This window comes from Podarcis liolepis, assembly GCF_965112155.1.
Source record: "Podarcis liolepis genome assembly, chromosome: 5".
In the NCBI taxonomy this organism is placed as follows: Eukaryota; Metazoa; Chordata; class Lepidosauria; order Squamata; family Lacertidae; genus Podarcis; species Podarcis liolepis.
This window is the reverse complement of record NC_139556.1, coordinates 60176295-60195408: the sequence shown is the minus strand read 5'-3', so window position 1 is coordinate 60195408 and position 19114 is coordinate 60176295. Positions and strand designations below refer to the sequence as shown.

At 40.8% G+C, this 19114-nt stretch overlaps 1 protein-coding gene across 13 annotated transcripts in view; it reads right to left on the bottom strand.

Moving 5' to 3' along the window:
* BTRC (beta-transducin repeat containing E3 ubiquitin protein ligase) overlaps nt 1-19114 on the bottom strand; it is a 124194-nt gene that overhangs the window by 52177 nt on the left and 52903 nt on the right. For 5 of the 13 annotated variants that reach the window (XR_014526737.1, XM_083505223.1, XM_083505228.1 and 2 more), the window contains 2 exons: nt 13692-13769; nt 4506-4595 (listed from right to left, as the gene is read on the bottom strand). The exons of 1 other annotated variant lie outside the window; for it this stretch is intronic. Coding sequence is in view for 11 of the 12 variants with exons in the window: in XM_083505223.1 (XP_083361349.1) it covers nt 4506-4595; nt 13692-13769 (168 nt within the window). In the remaining variant the exon portion in view is untranslated. The remainder of the gene's footprint in view (nt 1-4505; nt 4596-13691; nt 13770-19114) is intronic. 7 more of the 13 variants (XM_083505226.1, XM_083505224.1, XM_083505225.1 and 4 more) reach the window with 2 other exon arrangements.

Genomic DNA, 19114 nt, shown 5'->3' with positions numbered 1-19114 from the left:
AGATTTGGCAGACTGGGTTTGCAGATCATTACCAGCTATATAGCTACTTCATTCTTCTTTGAATCTTCTTAGAATCTTCCTGTGTCAACAAGTGTCAGGCATTTACTATGGCTGCCTTCAGACAGCACTTTATTCCATTTTCCTTACCTGATAATTTTAGTGTTTTAGGTGATCTTTCACATGTCAATTCAGGAAATCTAGTGGAAGTTTAGCACTCATTTGCACGCAAAATGCTTCCAGAAAAAAATCTGTTTGCAACCCTATTAACCTGGATAATCACAGGAGTTTTGTGCTGAAATTTCCCTGTGGTTTTCACTGCTGCTTATGTGATGAAATTTAGGGCAGTATTCTGGCACTCAGTTCTTTCCTGCCAGCTTCCTGGGTGAATCACAGGGGAACAGAAGAGTGCATGCACATAAAAAGTGGCGGCATGCTTGATGATGTCCACGGTTGTGTCACACCATGTTCACTGGTGTGAATAGAATTTAGTGTAACACAGCAGTATATGGAAAGCCACAGTTTCAGAACACAACAGTTAATGCAGTAACATTAGAAACGAGGACAGAAGTGCTAACATTGCAACCAGAATTTCAATTTACACCCACTGAATTTCACCTATAAAGCAAACTAGTGATATATTCACAGATACTACAATACTGAATCTCTGCAAAGTGGTTTGTTTAGTCTTCAGGGTATTTGGCAATGCATATCCCACGCCAACTCCACTTTCAAAAGGTTTTGAACTAGTAATGTAGTTCTCGTCTATATACACCATCATGAGAAATATCTACTTCCTATGAGAGTTCAATGCTTCCCACACATTTTAAGAAGAACACCACTCCCAGCAACACACAAATATGCAAAATATGTGCCCAAGAATAAACACTCTGGTGCAGCAGTGCTTGGAAGGACCATATCTTTTATCAGAGACGAGGATTCATTACCTAATTTTTGTCTCCGGCTTTCTTCTCATAGATGTTTGTCAAGATCCCAGGGGAAATTAACAGAGTTCTAATTTTTGTGGGCTACCATTTTGAGGGCACACCTTTAATTAAAGGTGCTACAAACTACTTTTAGTAAGTGCAGCTCCCTTGTGATTTCCTGCCAGCCACACACAACTTCTGGTCAAACGAATGAGTTCTGCGTAGAAGAAAAGTTTACTGCTAGAGGAAGCACATGCAGGGAAAACTCTGCCAAGCTATTTTATAATCTCAGGCTGAGAATTTGAAACCAAGAACCTGAAGGGGGTTTCCAATAAGACAGCTATATACTTGCAGATAAAGGGGGGAGGGAGAAACACTCATTTGTAGAAAAATAAGTCTGCCGCTTGGGCTTGCCGATCGGAAGGTCGGCGGTTCGGATCCCTGCGATGGGGTGAGCTCCCATTGCTCGGTCCCAGCTCCTGTCAACCTAGCAATTCGAAAGCACGCAGTGCAAGTAGATAAATAAGTACCGCTCTGGCGGGAAGGCAAATGGTGTTTCCGTGCGCTGCTCTGGTTTTGCCAGAAGCAGCTTAGTCATGCTGGCCACATGACCCGGAAAAACTGTCTGCGGAAGCGGACGAACGCTGGCTCCCTCGGCCTGTAAAGCGAGATGAGCGCCGCAACCCCAGAGTCGTTTGTGACTAGACTAAATTGTCAGGGGTCCCTTTACCTTTTAGGTAAGAATTAAGGCATCAGTTTGGATACAACGCTACACAAAATGCTTCACAACTAAGAAGATGCATTTTGCATTACAGAGCTGATGTCCCCCATCTGCCATAGAAGGACTGGACATCGCCGTATTTTTCAGAGTATTAGGAAAAAGACAACCACAAGGCCTCCAGCCCCCCCAAAATTATGAGCCTGAACTCTGACCCTGTATCATCACATTTTAGTTGCTCCACTGGACTCATACAGGACATGGAACAGGGACTGCAGAGACTTGGGCTCAACCAACATTTCCCAAGTCTTACTGCAAAAGACCCACCATGCCACTAAATCACCTAGTTGCACCCTAAGCTACGCTCTTTGCACTCACTTGCTTGATATGTATGTCATGGCTTGCACACTCTCCCCTCATTCTATGAGGAGGACACTGGAAATTTTTGTTACTGTTTTATGTTAACCACAGTTTATGAATCATCTGAACCCTAAACTGTGGTTAATCTTAAACTGATGACCAGCAGAAATAAGCCAGCTTCACAAACTACTGGTTGTGCATTCAGTATTGTGAGTCCAATTCTGAGGAGCTCCCTCCAAGCTGAAATAAGGCAGCCTGCTCCCTGATGCTTGGTAAACATTTTATGCTTGGTAAAGACTTTCAGCAGGCTCTCTCTCTCCCCCCCCCAATCTTATGGTTTATTTTAACTATTTTTATGCTGTATCCCTCCATAACACCTATTGTACACAATACAACTGCAGTAATAATAATAATAATAATAATAATAATAATAATAATAATAATAATAATATCTTTATTGTCATTGCCCCCTCTTGGGGACAACGAAATTACTTGGCTGCTCCATCCACCCAGGTAGGGCACTCCACACAAAAGCAAAACAACTATAAAAACACTAATTAAAACAATACAGTATAATACAGCAAGGAAGATTAGATGACTTTCAAAGTCCAGGCTTTAAACTATTAAACTATGTATAAATTATTATAATTAGAATAAAAATAATAATAAATAAGCCATAGTTAAAATTAACCACAGCTTCACAGAGGTTAGACAACAAGGCAAGCTGTAGTTAATCTAAAAACAGAAGCAAAAACCTTCCAAATTCTTCCTTGTAGCTGCCCCTGAGGAGGAGAGGGAGAAAGCAAGCATAAGGCCTGCTGAGGTTTGCTACCACAATACTAAACAATGGCTTAGTCTTTTGTCTGACCAGCTCACTGAAGCTCTTACCACACTGAGCTGCAAACTATGCAAAAGCATACAGAGACAGGCAGAGTTGTACAGAGGGTGTGACTCCATACAGCTTGGTCCTCCAGAGTAACATTATGCACACTACTGAATGCCAAAATTCAAACAGAGGTATCTATCTGGCCTTAGGGAGAATTTCATTCTGTCTGGGGTTAAGCAAGCTTCCCACAGAGTTATGCACACTGAGCGATTGCTCAGACTGCTCACACATTGGCACCATACATAAATGGATGTTGGATTCTGTAGAATGACACACTTGAGGAGAAACGTTGTATGCGACAGGCAGTTTTACAGAAAGGTGGAGAAAATTTGCATGGCATTACTGTCTGCCAAAGGGATTATTTTTATATTCGAGTAAAGTTAAAGAAAGGTTTCATGGATATGGCATCTATCTAGAGCAAGAACACATATTCTGGGGGAAAGGCATTACAGAAAGAAATCCCAAGGAATGAGGAGGGAGAAGAGGGCAATCATTTCTCTACCAGCCATTTTGTTGGGGGTGGGAAGAGGAGGGGGAGAGATGCTGCAAAAGCGCCAGCTGGTTTTGCTAACAGATGGCTGCATGCACTGATCTGTCCTGCAGGGCTATCCTGAACTTCCTTCCAATGGAAACATGAAGCTTAAGCAAGGCTAAACATGCCCTTTTTATATACACTGTATCGTGGCTGGAATGTTTTCCAGTCATTCACAATCCCTCAGACACGGTTCTTATTTTATGGGAGTTATATTTAGTTGCAGGGGAAGCCAAAGACAGGATGCACATTTCCCTGAGAATGTCTCTTTTGATGTGGCAATGCAAAAGGGAACATACCCAATCCACCATCCCTCGGAAAGTGCTTTGTTTTAAAATCAGATGTGTCTTCAACACCGCCCTTCTAACCTGCTGACAATGTCTCCGTACTGCAGTAAGTATGTGAATCAAATCCCCCACCTCGGCTCCAGTTGTGTGACTTGAGACAGTGGCCAGCAGGGGGGGTATGAGAATATCATATGCTCCCTGTCTAAAATTGCAGGGGCTTAAATTCAGAAAGCAGGCAGGGTTGCAGCCCTACAATCTGAATGCCCACTCAACTGCCTCTCTCTGCTGGAAGCAAACATGGACAACTTGTTTGGACAAAGACAGCATAAAAATAAATAAACCACCAGTTGGAGGTGCAACAGTTGAGTTGTGCGTTTCTCATATTACCATGGCTATTGCTAAGATACATTTGGCACATTTTTTGTTTAAAAGGGCCCAACAAATCATAAGATTTTTTTTAAAAAAACCCACTAGGATTTTCAACTCTCATTTCTAAATTTTCGCCATATTATCATCCTAATTTCAAAAACTAACGATTATTGTTATAATTATTATATTTATTTATATCTCACCTTTTTCCTTTACAGGCAGGGAACTAATAAGGAAGGGATTCTTAGGATTAAAACAAAAAACGTGCATTATCGATAAAGGACTACATAAATTCCCATAAGACCCTATGGACTCAATTAGGTTTACACAGATACATTCAGAAAGCACAGTATTAAATTGCCTCTCCAATGAAGAGAGAACTTGCAGCTTATTGACCTGGTACAAGGATGACAGTTGCAGCTTTACTTACTTTGGCCACACAGTTTTCAGTCTTCATAGCAGTGCTCCCTAAGCAAACTGCTTCCTGGTTGATGCAGAGCCTGGCACAGCTATTATAGGTCTGTGAAGAAGAAACAAAATAATGGTTTGGATAATGGAACTGTATTTGTTCTAAAGGTAAGGTGTTGCATGTATTTAGAGCAGCTAATTGCATTCATGGGCTTCTACTTTTAAAGCAGACATCCTGCATTATATAGTCATACAGAGATATCATACACAATGGTCAAGTCTGCCCTACAGGGATTTGTACTGCTTAAATCAAGAGTCTTACATTTCAAGGACCATGGGGGAAAAAATGCACCCCCAAGCTCTTAAATTAAGAAATCTAAGGGCGGGGTGGGGGAATATACCCACTCCAAACTCTTGTACAGCAGTTGTCTAAAGCAGAGACTCAAACTCCCCCACCACCTGCAAAAGCTCATTTTGTCAATTGTTAAAACGTGGGGTAGGTGGTAACACTCTGTTCTCCACAAGGTTATTATTTCCCTGGGGAAGCGAAGCTATTGTTTACCGTACTTAATTTCTACAAAGGTGTACATTCCAAAAGTATTTCAACGTGGTTTACAGAAAACTAAAACACACAATGGAGCACAAATCTAAATAAAAAGCAAAAAAGCAATAGATCCTCTTTGCATTCCATCCCAAAAAACTCCAGCAGCAACAAGAAGCAAAAGTGTTTTTAATATTCCCGTAAAGGAGCAAAAATTCAAAGCATGAGGAAGGGTGCTCCATAGTGGATTTGGCTCCTTCCTATTTCACTTTGGACAAAACAAAGCACTGCCACGTAAACTTTTCTGCTTCTGGGCTCAATGATGCTTGAGGAAGCTTAAACAACTGCTTATTTATTTACTTACTGCATTTGTATGGGCTGCCCAACAACATACGTTGTCCAAGCAGCTCACAGAAATTTTAAAAATAAAATATTAAGAATAAAATGTAAAATAATAAAAGTAGCATTAAAAAAATGCTTTCTCGAAGAGAAACAAGAAAGCATGGATCCTAAGACTGAGATGGCCAGATTGAACAACTTGTGTGTTTTTTTTAATGGCCTGGATGCATAAAAAGCCTTTAACCTGTTGCTAAAAAGGCTGCAAGGCTGACATCAATCAAGTCTCTTTATAAAGCATGTTCCCATAACTGGTTGCCACCACTGAGAAGACCCTCTTCCTAATAACTGTCTGCCTCATTTCATTTGGTGACAGCATGCAGCGCAGGGCTTCTGGGAGGGATCTCAAGGATCAGGTAGGTAGGTATATATACAGAACAAGGAGATCTTCCAAGTAACCTGACCCCAAGCTGTTTGTGATTTTGTAAAATTTAAGGGTAGCATCTCTATGAGAGAGTAGGTCATACAGATAATATTGCGTTTTCAGCCACAGTCACAGAGGAATAGACCCGTAATTTGTTCTTGGAATATGCCCACCTATGTTGAAGCAGGCAATATCTTGTGCATCCCCTTCTGTGTGAAAGATTAGAAGGAATGCCTCTACTAAGATGCAAGCCACAGTGTTTAAAAAGGCATAAAAACATTTTCATTAAATATGCTGCCCAATTAATCAGAGGCACCTTTTTAATTGATTAGAAGGTTTCAATTTTTCATCACCCAAACACTGCCACCCCTGTCATTAACTCATGTTGAATTCCTTTGTGAGATTCACAAAGCACTGTTACATTATTGATCATTCTACAGAGGTCCAAACTCCGTGTTTTGGCTATAAAAGGATTTCTGATTCAATTCTAGCTCAGAAACCCGAACTGTCCAAGCATCTCCTCCCCAATCACCAAGAGAGGCCATTTCTAGGCCACAGGAAGCACTGTTTGAAATGGCAGCCAGATACTGAGCCAGAGGCAGATAGCTTTGCGTTGGAGTGCTTTAATACGGTTTTATACTGCGTATAAAGAATGCAAGCATAAACCAGTTTGTTGAAAACTACCCTTTTGGTGAAAGCTGGCTATAATTCTGAACAAGTTTTCAATTTTCACACTGCTGCTAGGGTAAAACATTTTAAAGAGTTTAATTTTTACAGTGGCTTCAATGACACAGGATTATCCAACAAAGTAATGGCTAATCAATAGAGGGTTTAGTTGTCAGGTGAAACATATAACACACTAAAAGGGATTGATTGCTAGGCTCCTCCTTATTTACTGGAAGGTATATATTTAAAATGACACAAACTTGTTACCAAGCCACATTCCTTTAACCTTGCAAAAGCTGTTTGAGATGAGTGTTAAGCAGCCTATAGCAACACACTAATGGGAAAAAAATATCTACCGACGTATGACCGCTTCAAATCATGTCAGGAGCAGAAATGCAATGAGAGGAGCTCGGCGATGCAAAGCAGCATCTATCGCCAGACAAAGGTCCAAATTACCACCTGCAGATGCTGCTATGGATGTGGAGAGACTGTCTGGAGTACCACTTAAAAATTACATGAAGTGTAAAACATTGTCTTTTCATAATCTGTGGGGGAAATCAGAATATTTTGAGGTGGACGGAGGTGGTAAGGAGGGAGTATCTAAAATACAGAAACAATGAGCAAAGTATGAAATGGATCTTTCTTCTTTTCAATAAACACTGTAATGCTTGGCCAACCTTCTCTCTGCAGCCATAAGGACTAAAAATTTACCCGTTTTGAAGTAGCAGAAACTGCTTCATATCTATGTTCCACAGCAGTGCAGGGTATATTAACAACTCTACTTTTCTGACTGACAAACATCTTAAGGTCTCATATTTTTAGGTTATGCCCAAAAGTACAAAGGATGAATATGACCAACACACACATCGTATCACAACATTCAGAGGATGGGAATTGGTGCAGCTCTCTGCTGAATGCATTTACCAAGCCCAGGGTCGGTTCCTATGCAATGAATAAAATGGTCTACAGGTCCTTCCAATGGCAGGATCAAGTGGGCCTATTCTTAATCCTTTGAATCCCTGAGGGCTTCCACGTTTTCCATCTATACCAATGGATGGCTTTTGCAATTGCATGGTCTAAATAAAAAGTTATTTCACAATTCATCCAAAAGATCCCATATTTCAGCACACCAGCACTTTAATTGGAGAATCTAAATGTTCAATAAGATTTCTTTCCCACCCCTGTAGTCAATAATTACATGATTTATCAGAGAAGGATATTATTGTAGTAAAAGCACAACAACGAAATCCAAGAGCACAATCTTCCCCCAAGTCATTTCCAGAGACAAGATTATTAAACTCTTTTTTTCATTGTTCAAACAAGGGCTTTTGCAGCAAAGCGCCAATTGCCAAATGGTAAGAAAATAGTTATTAGACTCTGAAGAATTCAGTGGAAGTGGGAAGTTATACGAACAAATCACTCTTGCAGATTCAGAAAGATCGCTTTCATCTCACTTACAGGGCCTTATGAGACCTCCATTAATTACCCTTAAGGTCTTTCACACAGACTATTTTTTAAAAAGGCAATTTATTTATTTATTTCCAATGAGGTGCTTCTTCCGAAAGTATTAAATAATGCCTGCAAATTTAAAAGCGTTTTTATAAACAGGTAATTAAAAAAAAGGAAGATGAGAATTAAGTCAAGCTGCAGAGCATTACCCAGAATCCACTGTGATTATCGTTTCTATATTTAAAGTAAAATGTCTGGTCTCTGTTGCTCGGAATGCTTGTGGGAAGAGGAAAAGATCTCTGCAGGAAGTCAGCAAGAAAAAATATAGACTAGCCAAGCCAAAACCAAGAACATTTACAGAAACGTCCCCAAAGCTCAGTTTGTCATATTGCAATTACACCTTGCCTACTGTGGAGCCAGAGTCCCTAATTTTGCCACTAGAGGGAAGAATTGTCTCAACACATGGTGATGGCAAATGGGGAATGGGTTTTCCTGAGCAATTTCCATAACAATGCTCCCTTGGCTGTATGTACCTACTAATTACTCAGTACAATTAAAATGACTAACCTAAAAACAAATGGGGGGAGGAAATGCTCAGCCCATTTCCAACATTTGTGTCCTCTTTTATCAATCAAAACAAGGAGAAGGACAATGCTACTTTGTGTCCCATTCCCGAGCCACTGAAACTTATTCAGTAAAACAATATTGACAAAAGCAAGGAGTACTGAATTGCTTGTAAAACAAAAACTGAAACAGGGAAAAAAACCCCAAACAAAAGAGAAATGTCATGGTATTTAGCCATCTGGTAGCAGCTTGAAAACAAATTGTCCTCCAAAGAGCAGAAATACAGTATGCTTTCTCTCAGTTCACTGGCTTATGAATATAGCTCCCCCTCCTGCCTTTCCCCCTAAAGTAGATAAGCTAACGCTGGATCCGAGTGGCTTTCGCAAACTTTTTACACTTATACCCCATTATTCAAAGGTCGCCCTAGCCAACTGGGCTAACTGCATCTTTTCCCCCAAAGGGCTACTGGATATGTAGCACCTCCTTAAAATGCTCTAGATTTTCTGCCTGCCAATGAAAATTTTGCCTTGTGGTTGCTGATCTTCCAAGGCTTAAATCCTTCATTTTATAAGGCTAGTCATTAAAAGGGAAGATGGCAGGCAAGTCAGTCATTTTTCTTCCCCATTGACAATTGGTGACATTTCTCCAGCAGCGCACAAGGTGTTGAAAACCTGGCAGCTGTTACCTCCTGGGACGGAGCTCCTTTTTTATCCTCCTCTTGACAGCTTAACTCAATGGGTCAGCACCTTTAAAGACTGCAAAGTATCAGTGAAGTGGATGGCCAGAGTTGAATTACTGCACCCTTCCTAATCAATGTAAACCCTCACTGCAGGTGAAACTCTTCATCTATAGAGGTGCATGGGGGAGGAAAATGTAATGCCCTGAGCCAGATGGGTTTCATCTTGTGGTTTTTTTGTGGTTGTTTTTTTAAAAGAAAGGAACAAGCTAACAAGGGGACAGCTACTTTGTCAGCTTCTTGGCCTCTCTCATGGCTCCGAGGCCCCAGGGTTCCAGCCACACAAGAGAAAAGAATTCAGCATACACGTAAACACTTAAAGAAATATAACTAGGGAGATGGCAACATGCTGTTTTCAAAGACTTGAGAGTCCTGCTCAGAGCTTTATTTATCACTACCCACGTTCATTGGCCTGTAAGTGGACACGGAAACAAAAGGTCAGGACAATAGACAACGCAAGCAATTTACTCCATTACGGGGGAATGCAGAAATGCCGCACATCTGACAGACCCGATTAGCATTGAAGTAGGGACAGGGGGCAACCACAGAGTTTTTAGGCTGCAAGACAACATTTCTGCTGAACAGGCAAGGATTTCTGCACAAGTGATATTTGGGATAATAACTGGCCTCAAGTACAAATGAAATAAAACTCTGGAGGATTTTAATAGTGGATAGGAAAACACAAAATCAAATTATAAGCACATTTGAAATAACTATTCCCCCTCCATACTGGGTCAGTTTTTCCTAACAAGCGTTCAAGATTGATAGAAATTACAGCTTAGACACCAACTCTTTTCCTCACACAAACATCTACAGCCTACTCTACAGTAACTAGGAAGCAATGTTCCTTTACTTTTGCCTCTCTTTTGCTCTGGCTTGCCCATACTTTTAAGCATCCTGCAGCACAAAATGTCAGAGGCTTTGTATGTCCTCCACAACCTCTAAATGTTGCAGCTCTGTGTCGAATTGCTGAAGGAAGAGTTCATGAAAATGCTGGGTGGCTGGGACGGGGTGGGGTGGAGAAGGGTCTTGAGTGCCTCCCTTTCCTTCCATCGGGAAGCTCTTAGGAGAGATGATCCTGATGAAAAGTGCAAGGCACATCATTGCAATCCCGCTGCCGTCAGCACATCCCCATGGCACCTTTTGACACGATTTCCTCTCCACAGAGATCCACCCCCAACTCACCCCATAGAGCAAGTCTTGACAGCAAAAAGGCACTTCATTATTACCCCATTTGAGCACAGGAGAGAGAAGCTTTCTTTAAACAACCTGCATTGTGCCAATATTTTTAAAGACAGTAGGGTAATCAAGTTCAGGGCAGCTCCGGACAGCTGCCCTGTGACCTATGCCTGCTGACCCTTGCTATTCATCACTTTCCTTTGGAGGATGAGGGCAAGCTCCCGGGGAGTGACCACTACAATAGACAGATACAAGCCAACAATAATATGGTTCCTACAAAAAAGAACGGGAAAACCCAGATGGCACTGCAATAAATTTACAGATCTTCATTCATGGCTCTGTTTAACACAACCAAAAGCCAAAAGGCTCAAAGGTCCCTGGGGAGCTTCCCCCTCATTGGTTTCTAAAAGCGATCTCTCTCTCTCTCTCTCTCTCTCTCTCTCTCTCTCTCTCTCTCAGCTACTAAGCCCCAACTCTTCAGAAATGGAGACGAAGCCCTTAAAATAACAAATGCCCGACCTAATCAATCTACTATTCGGATCCAACACTAAATGATGGCTACTGAAAACTAATTACAGTTTTTGGCAAGAACGTTGAATTTAAAATGGAAACATACAGGTTAAAAAGGCACTGAAGCATTTGAGGGTCTGTTTTAAAAAGACTGCACACATGCACAAAACAGGACTCAAACCAGGAGACTGATTCAATAATTCACACATTTATTTTTAAAATGAATCAGATTAGTCCCATGTGTGACCTGCCGGTCCATCTGTATTCACTGGACTTAATGGGCACTCTTTTCACACTAGCTTCAGTTTGAAGTATGAGAGAGATAAATTTAGTTTAATTTTCAACAGATCAAGCTATCCATTTTCCAAATGGACCATCTGGATCAGCCTATTAAAATTAATTTATAACTTAGCAGTGAGAAAATTCGTTTGTTAGCTTAAACATAGTTGCCAAAAACTTTGTCCCCTTGTCGTGGTTTTCCAAGGCTGCAAACACACATCCACACAACCTCCCCCACCCACAGCCCCCCAGCATTCAATTTACCCCCAACTCTTTCTTCACAGAATACATGCTAATAAGACCTAATTATATTTACTTCTCTAAACGGTACATGGCTTTAAACTAGATTATGTTTCTCTCTGCTGGCTTCTTCTATGCACTGGCGGAGGAAGAGAAGTGTGGGAGGAGCGCACCGCCCCCGGCAGTGTGATCCCGGTGGGTGCCATCGCGGCTGCCCCCTGCCTGCGCTGGGCACCATGCCCCCACAGGCGGCATGCCACACCCCCAGAACGCATGCCAGCCCCGCCCCTGCCTGCTCTCCGCCCCCTGGTGCTGGAGCATGAAGCTCCGCCACTGCTTCTATGCAAGAGTAATGGGAAGTGGTCAAAGGTACCTACTAAACATTTGAAGTACATGACTTCCCCTAAAGTACATGACTTCCCGTAAAGATTCCTGAAAACTTTAGCTGTAGCTCTGTAGGAGGGCAGCTACAGTTCCCAAGATTATGAGGGAGAAGTCTTACACTTTAAATGCATGGAGCCAAAATAAAGGCCACCATAGGTTACACCTCCATGTGGAAATTCTGCAATGCATAATAAGCAGTGCTGTATACCTGCCATGTGTACATAGATCAAGCAGATGTTGCTTGCAAAAGTTCTCTACCTCATATACTTGCAGATCACATACTGATGCTGTCCTTTCATGAGTGAGAATGATTGTTGTGAATTTTAGGGTTCCAGTTACAGATAGGTCTGCCATAGTCAAAATAAAAAAATTCCTTCCAGTAGCACCTTAAAGACCAACTAAGTTAGTTCTTGGTATGAGCTTTCGTGTGCATGCACACTTTATCTGAAGAAGGGTATCTGAAGAAGTGTGCATGCACACGAAAGCTCATACCAAGAACTAACTTAGTTGGTCTTTAAGGTGCTACTGGAAGGAATTTTTTTATTGTGAATTTTAGGGTCATTTTACTAAATAAAAGGACAATAGGAAGTTTAAGGAGTGGCTGGATGTCCAGCCTTATTCCCCCCCCCCCACAAATTTGCCCTCTCCTGAGCAAAGGAGAACATAATATACATTTGCATTCAAAGAAGAAAATAGAACTGTTTTTCAGAAAAGAAACACATTGCTTTCTCGATTCCTTCTAGGTCCCTATGGGACTATCCAGACAGGGAATTTATCTACCAACGGGATATTGAGATATCACAAATGGATCAATGGCAACAGCTTTATCCTTTATGCAATATCACACACACAACCCCCCCTAATATTGGATCTTTCCCAGAAACGGAAAATCTAGATTAAAGGGAGGGTGGGATAGTGATATTGGTTGAAATGTTGATGCCAACAGTGTTGTGTGGCTCCTGCAAAAAAATAAATAAATAAAAATAAGAAAATGCATATCTGAGGAGCATTGATTTCACACATACATGGCTGGAAGCTGGAAGCATATCTGATCTCAAAGATATAGCCTGCAGGCCAATTTGGAATGACTTTACTTTTCCAATGAGTTCAGCCAAGTAATACCTCTTCTTTATTTACTGTACAAGAAAATCTCAGCTGCACCCTGTTGATGCCAGCTACCAGGCCTTACTAACCAGAATGCTACTGTCTGCAAACTGGTAACAGCAGCTGAAGGTTAAGACTATGGCATAAACCATCAATAACCCTTGTGTGTAAGGGAGTGCATCTAAATTCCAAGAATCACTTTTTAAATTGGCAGCCAATTCTGTATTAACTGAAAAGCCTATTAGCTCACCTTTCTTCTGTTCTGGTTCAAGTTTAGATTAGGAATATAACTGAATGTTTGTCCCTTTAGTTATGGCCACACACATAAGAATCAAGGCCTATTGGTCTGAAAGCTTGCCTGATAGCAATACAATCTTGCTATTCCCCAAGAGGTCAAGGGTGGTTGCAGAATACGTGGATCACTTGTACAGCACATAACAAGGAATTCAGTATCCACGCATTACTAGCACAGCAAAGAATCACACCACCTGCTTGACCCACAAGATTGCTCTCTAAGGCACATTACTGGAGCAATGTACGATACGTAAGAAAGTAAGCTTGCATACTGCTCTGGAAAGATGTGAATTAGCTCCAAGGTGCCTTCCAAAGAACAGCTGTTGTAACTTGAAAACTTATATACTCTTTCAGGAAAGAGAGAGGGAGGGGGAGAGAGAAAAATAATAATAATTCCTTTATGTGTTTAGCATCTTTCCAAGTTGCAAGGGATGTCAAAGGACTCTAGGTCATTCAAGTAAAGGGGCTGGGTGGGTTTTGCACACCTAAATTCGGTGCATACCTGCCTGAGTGCATTCTTCTCGGGAATGATCTTCCTGGGGGGCTCGTCATTGTTACAGTCTTCTCTCTCAGATGAATTCTATGCAGATGAGAGGGGAAAAGGTGGAAATCATTAATTCAGATATTTTCCTTTCAACACTGATCTAAGAAAGCAAAAAATCTGATGTTTTCAGCAACATTACCTATGAGATTTCACTTCCTTAGAATTCTTTTTGTTAAGAGGCGTCAATATTTTTTATTTTGTCTGGCACGCAATTGGATAAATTGGAATGAGGGTCTGCCATAGGCATAGCCTGTGACATATCCAGTATCATGGAAAACAGCAAGCCATGATAAACAGACCCTAGACATAATCCTTCATGACAGATACCCGTCTAATTAAACAAGACTTTCAAAATATTACAAAGTCAGATTTTTTGTATTCCCAGCGTGTGTCCAAGCACTTCCATAATGCTGGATCTGAACTCTTCTACATAACTAAAGTGGGATGCCCTGGCTCACAACAATACTAGGGTTTAATACAATGGAATTACTTACACTTCAATGGCTTTGATAATGAACGTTAAGAACCTAAGAAGAGCCTGCTGAACATTCAACTTCATTGGATATCCATGACTTCCAGTGTTATGGAAGAGGGAGAACAACTTTTTTCTATCTATTTATAAACTTCATGTCACCTCTTATTTGCCTTCTCTCTAAATTGGGAAATCCCAACTACCACAATCATTTTGGTTGCCTTTTTCTGAACCTTTTCCAACTCTACAAGGTCTTATTTTGTGTGAGGAAACTAGCACTGCACACAGTATTCCAAATGTGGCGGTACCATAGATTTGTATAACCACCTTATTTGATTTCAATTCCCTTCTTAATGCTCCCTAGCATTGAATTTGTCTTTTTCACAGCTGCTGCACACTGAGGTCAACATCTTCATTGAGATATCCACTAGGACCCCTCATTCCTGGTCAGCCACAGAAAGATCCCCTGATAATATATGTGAAATTATGATTATTATTCTTTTGCCCTGACTTTACACTTTGCATTGAACTGCATTTTCCATTTTACTGACCACTCACTCAGTTTGGAGATGTCCTTTTGGAGCTCTTCACATTTTCTTTTTGTTTTAACAACCCTGAGCAATTTAGTATCATCAGCAAATTTGGCCACCTCTCTGCTCACTCCTAACTCTAGATCATTTATGATCAAGTTATAAACAGGTCCTAATACTTATCCTTAATGTTTCCATTAAGATCCAAAAGCCTGGACAAATAAAAATGTCTCCAGCCTTTATTTAAATGTATCAACTATGGGTGCCAACCAAATGTTGTTTAGGAAAAACAGACTACAGTACCTTGGATGGTGGTGGACTCTCCTTCATTGTAAGTTTTTTAAAAGGTGTTAGCTAGCCATCTGCCAGGCATTCTTTAGTTGTGTTTCCTGCACTGCAGGGGGTTGGACTAGAATGATCCTTGAATCACTTCCACCTCTACAATTCTATTTTTCTGTGATTGTATAAATGGGCACAGTCACTAAGAATGACTTGTCACATGTCATTGTCCTAACAGCCACTTCCACAAATGGGTCAGAAAGCAAGGCATTGCCCACTGATCGTAATACATGGTTTGGGTAGTTATTTGGGAGACACTCCTTTAGGTACTTGAATCCAGAGTTGTTCCAGGCTTTATATGCTAGCAACTGTATGTTACAAAATTAAGGATCACAATGTCAAAAAAATATTTTTATGGGACTTAGAAATGTAGCATGCAAACAGCTCCTGGAAGCAGTGACTTTGTGGAAAGACCAAAATTAGTCCTGTGAGTTGCAACCTAAATACTAAGAGGAACACAGAGGAACTCCAAAATACCATGCCACTGTTACAATATAGTTTAGTAAGCTGATATATTTGCTACATACTGACACTAGCTGTTCCAGAAGCTCTTTTACAGTTGAAGACTTTGGTATAAATAAAGAACGTTATATAGGATATAAAAACAGACAGGATTTCTACCCAACAGGTATTTTGGCTAACCCAAATGGTAAAGACTGAGTTACCATGAATGGAGTCTGGATAGGAAAGGGTAGACAAAGCACCATCCACTGTCTTGGTCAATCTACTTATAGAGTATGTTTTAAGGAAGGATCTGAAACTGGAAACAGACTGACTAATGATGAAGGACATAGTCCATGAAAAGGTTAAAATATGGGTGGGAAATATGGAATTAATAACACAAGTAGAGAAGAAGAAAAAGTAAAACTAGTACATACATTATACTTTTAGGGTGGTGCCTGAATACAGTACTAACCAGTGGCAGCACCAAGAATAATAACATATATTTGAAGCGCATGCTCCCTTTTCTCTCTCTCCTTTGCCTTCCTTCTCGGATAAATGCATTACCAAATGCCATGGAATTCAACAGCCTTTATGTTGCCTGTCCCAACATGCTTCAAGTTTACCAATTTCTTCCTTGAAACTAAACAGCTAATTTGAAACCTTTGTTTTATTCATTATCTTTATAGGTGGCAAGACTAAGAGGTTGGCTGAACAAAGACCAGACAATGACTGCCAAGTGCATATGGTGGCTCACAGCTTGCCGTCGCCCCATTCTACTGCACCAACACAGCAGACTATTAAAAAGGAGCGCTGCTCATGCACTTTTGTCAGCAAGTTAAGTTACGCTTGGCAAAGGATGAAAACTGGAAAAGATTATGCTCCTTAAGAAGCAGCAAAGATGGAACCGATTGCTTGGAAACTGGAAATCTTGTTTCCATGTGGACAACAAGCTTTAGAACACAGAAAATTCTTTGCAATCTTTAGATTCCGCTATGCATTTTAAAAATAAAATAAATAAGTACATCTGCAGGCCTCACTGAACTGCTCATCAGGTCTCATAGCACTATTTGGGGCCTAGGGTCTGGGCCCTTGGGAGCAAAAATTAAGAATTGCTGGTGCCCTCTATTGACCAATAAAGGAATGTTTTAAGTGAAATTCTAAAACTGTGAATACAGAATACAGCATCAAGGAAATCAAAACTGCAGTAAAATCACATGGGAGGGAGAAAGCAGAAGCCTCCCCACAGCCCACCCCAAAAGATGTGGGTGAAAACGCTGACAGCTCTTGCTTGTACTAGATTGAATGCTTTCTTTTCACCAGGCTGCTCTCTTTTGACAAATATTTTTACAAAAGCAAGATATGTGGAATCTCTCTCACAAGCAGTACAATTTCAGGCATGAAGCACAAGGCACAATTAATCAGGTCTTTTTTGAGACCAGTTTACCTCATAGTATGTGCTCTGGTAATCTTCCCCCACGTCTAGCACTCAGCAAGCCAACCTTTCCAGAATGACAGCTCAACCCTTGAGCTCAACCCACATGGTATTGGTAGAAGGTAATGTTTGGAATTATCCCATGATCACCAAATGCTTATCAGAAAGACAGTGGAATTATGTGGGGCAGTGAAGTATGGAGGACACACAAAAAATCCCACAATAAAAATGCCTCCTATAAGCAAGCATTGGATATGTAACATAACTGTAAGGAAAGTCTGAAAAGAAGTATAAGCTTCTTTGGTCTCTCTTGTGAAACAACATTTCCATGGAACTTAATCAGGATTCTAGTACAGAAAATTATGGGAAAGCTTAGCATGTGAATCGGGTTTGAAATCCTCATTCTTATCTTAACAGTTAGGCACACTTGAACTATCAGCAACAAGGTAAAGATCACTTCTCTTTTACAATGCTAACAGGAGCATGTTTTTGAGACAATCCTATGTTCTAATCTTAGACAGTTAAGTGTCTAAAAGAGACCCTTGGCAAATCCCATTTGTGTGAGAAGACTTGTAATTAACAGAATTCACTTGCATGGCAACATAGCTACCCAATGCCTGGTACTACCCCTAAACCCAATACACAATTTATTAATATCAATGACATAGGAAACTCAGCCGCCACCCCTACCTAAAATGTCCTCATAGTTGCACTGAAGCAACTTAACTGTGCTATTGCAACTTTCATGCCTATAAACCATCCAAAACAAATGCTGGAATCAAATGCAATGGATGGATGAAAGCATTCCAAAGGACTATCAGCTGAACAGAACCACCTTTTTAGACAGCCCCTCATCTCACAATAGATATCACAATAACCATGCCAACTACGGAGATGCTTTTCTTCTTCTTCTTCTCAGGGTGGGAGGAGGAAAAGACTGTACTTGCCAGCACTAATTATAAAGCCATACAGATGCAGCACTTTTTCAAATGTCTATCTGTGTGTGAGAGAGGAACCATGTCTATGCAGAGAGCACTTTTTATGCTTTCAAATCCTTAATCCTGTTTGGAGCTGTCAGTGGGGGTTAATGGAAGCTTTGGATAGGAGAATTCCAATCTGGTTGGCAGATGGATAGGTTGGTTATAGCTGCATAACTATGTCTTGCCTGCAGGCACAATTCAGAACACTGTTAAAGCAATATAAAGTCGCTGTCAAGCTGAACCATTTGGATCAGTAGCAAGGAGAAATAATAATAAAAGGAGTTCATTTCTGGGCCTTGTGCGTTCATGCTAGTATGCAGAAACTGATTAATTGTCGTCGTGTGCTGGTCGGCTGTACCTCCGATTCCTACTTCTGGAGTAGATTTTGCATGCTAATATAATCATTCTCCCTCTTGAGACATTAGCAAATAATCAAATGAAAAACAGGATCATAATTTACTGAGATTCGGGCAATTCTCTATGCAAATTTGACTTGTTATTGCTGCTGCCTCGTTAATCTGAATGCCTTTGACAAACTCCTTTGATTTATGAACTCATGACAACTCCAATGTGTATATATTTTGCTAGATTGACATTATCATTAAGAGTGGGTGGACTGAGCTCACATGAATGGCTGATTTTATTCGCTGGTGTCGGCTGCTCAACAGCTGAGCATCTCCTTTGCACAAAGCCCCCAAGCGCAAGGCTCTTCCCATCTACCCATCCATTCATCATCTCGATGTTAATTGGCCCAGGCTTTAAGCAAATTTTCAACACGATTTAAAGGCATGATGACACTGATTACTGACCCTCTGCCATACGGTGCCTATTGATTAACCTGACAGAGATGATGAGCTTGAGGGAAACTAGGTGTGTGGAGACCTCAAAGGAAAAATATATATTGTTTATGCAGGCAAAACACTTGTCATTATCCTAGAGGCCAGAATTGGTCTTTAAAACATCCTATTGCCTTTAAAACCTGCAACCAATAAGGAAAATTGCATGCTTGCTTTTGGGGGAGAAAAACAGTTACAAATGTCTTGTCATGTGCATTCCCTATTTTAGCAGAGCTTCTGGTGACAAACAAATCTCTTCCAAACAAGTAGGACTTATGCAAGCCAATGTATATGAATAGACAAGGATATCTGGAACAGGGGCAGAGGGAGAAGAGAAATGAAATGAGC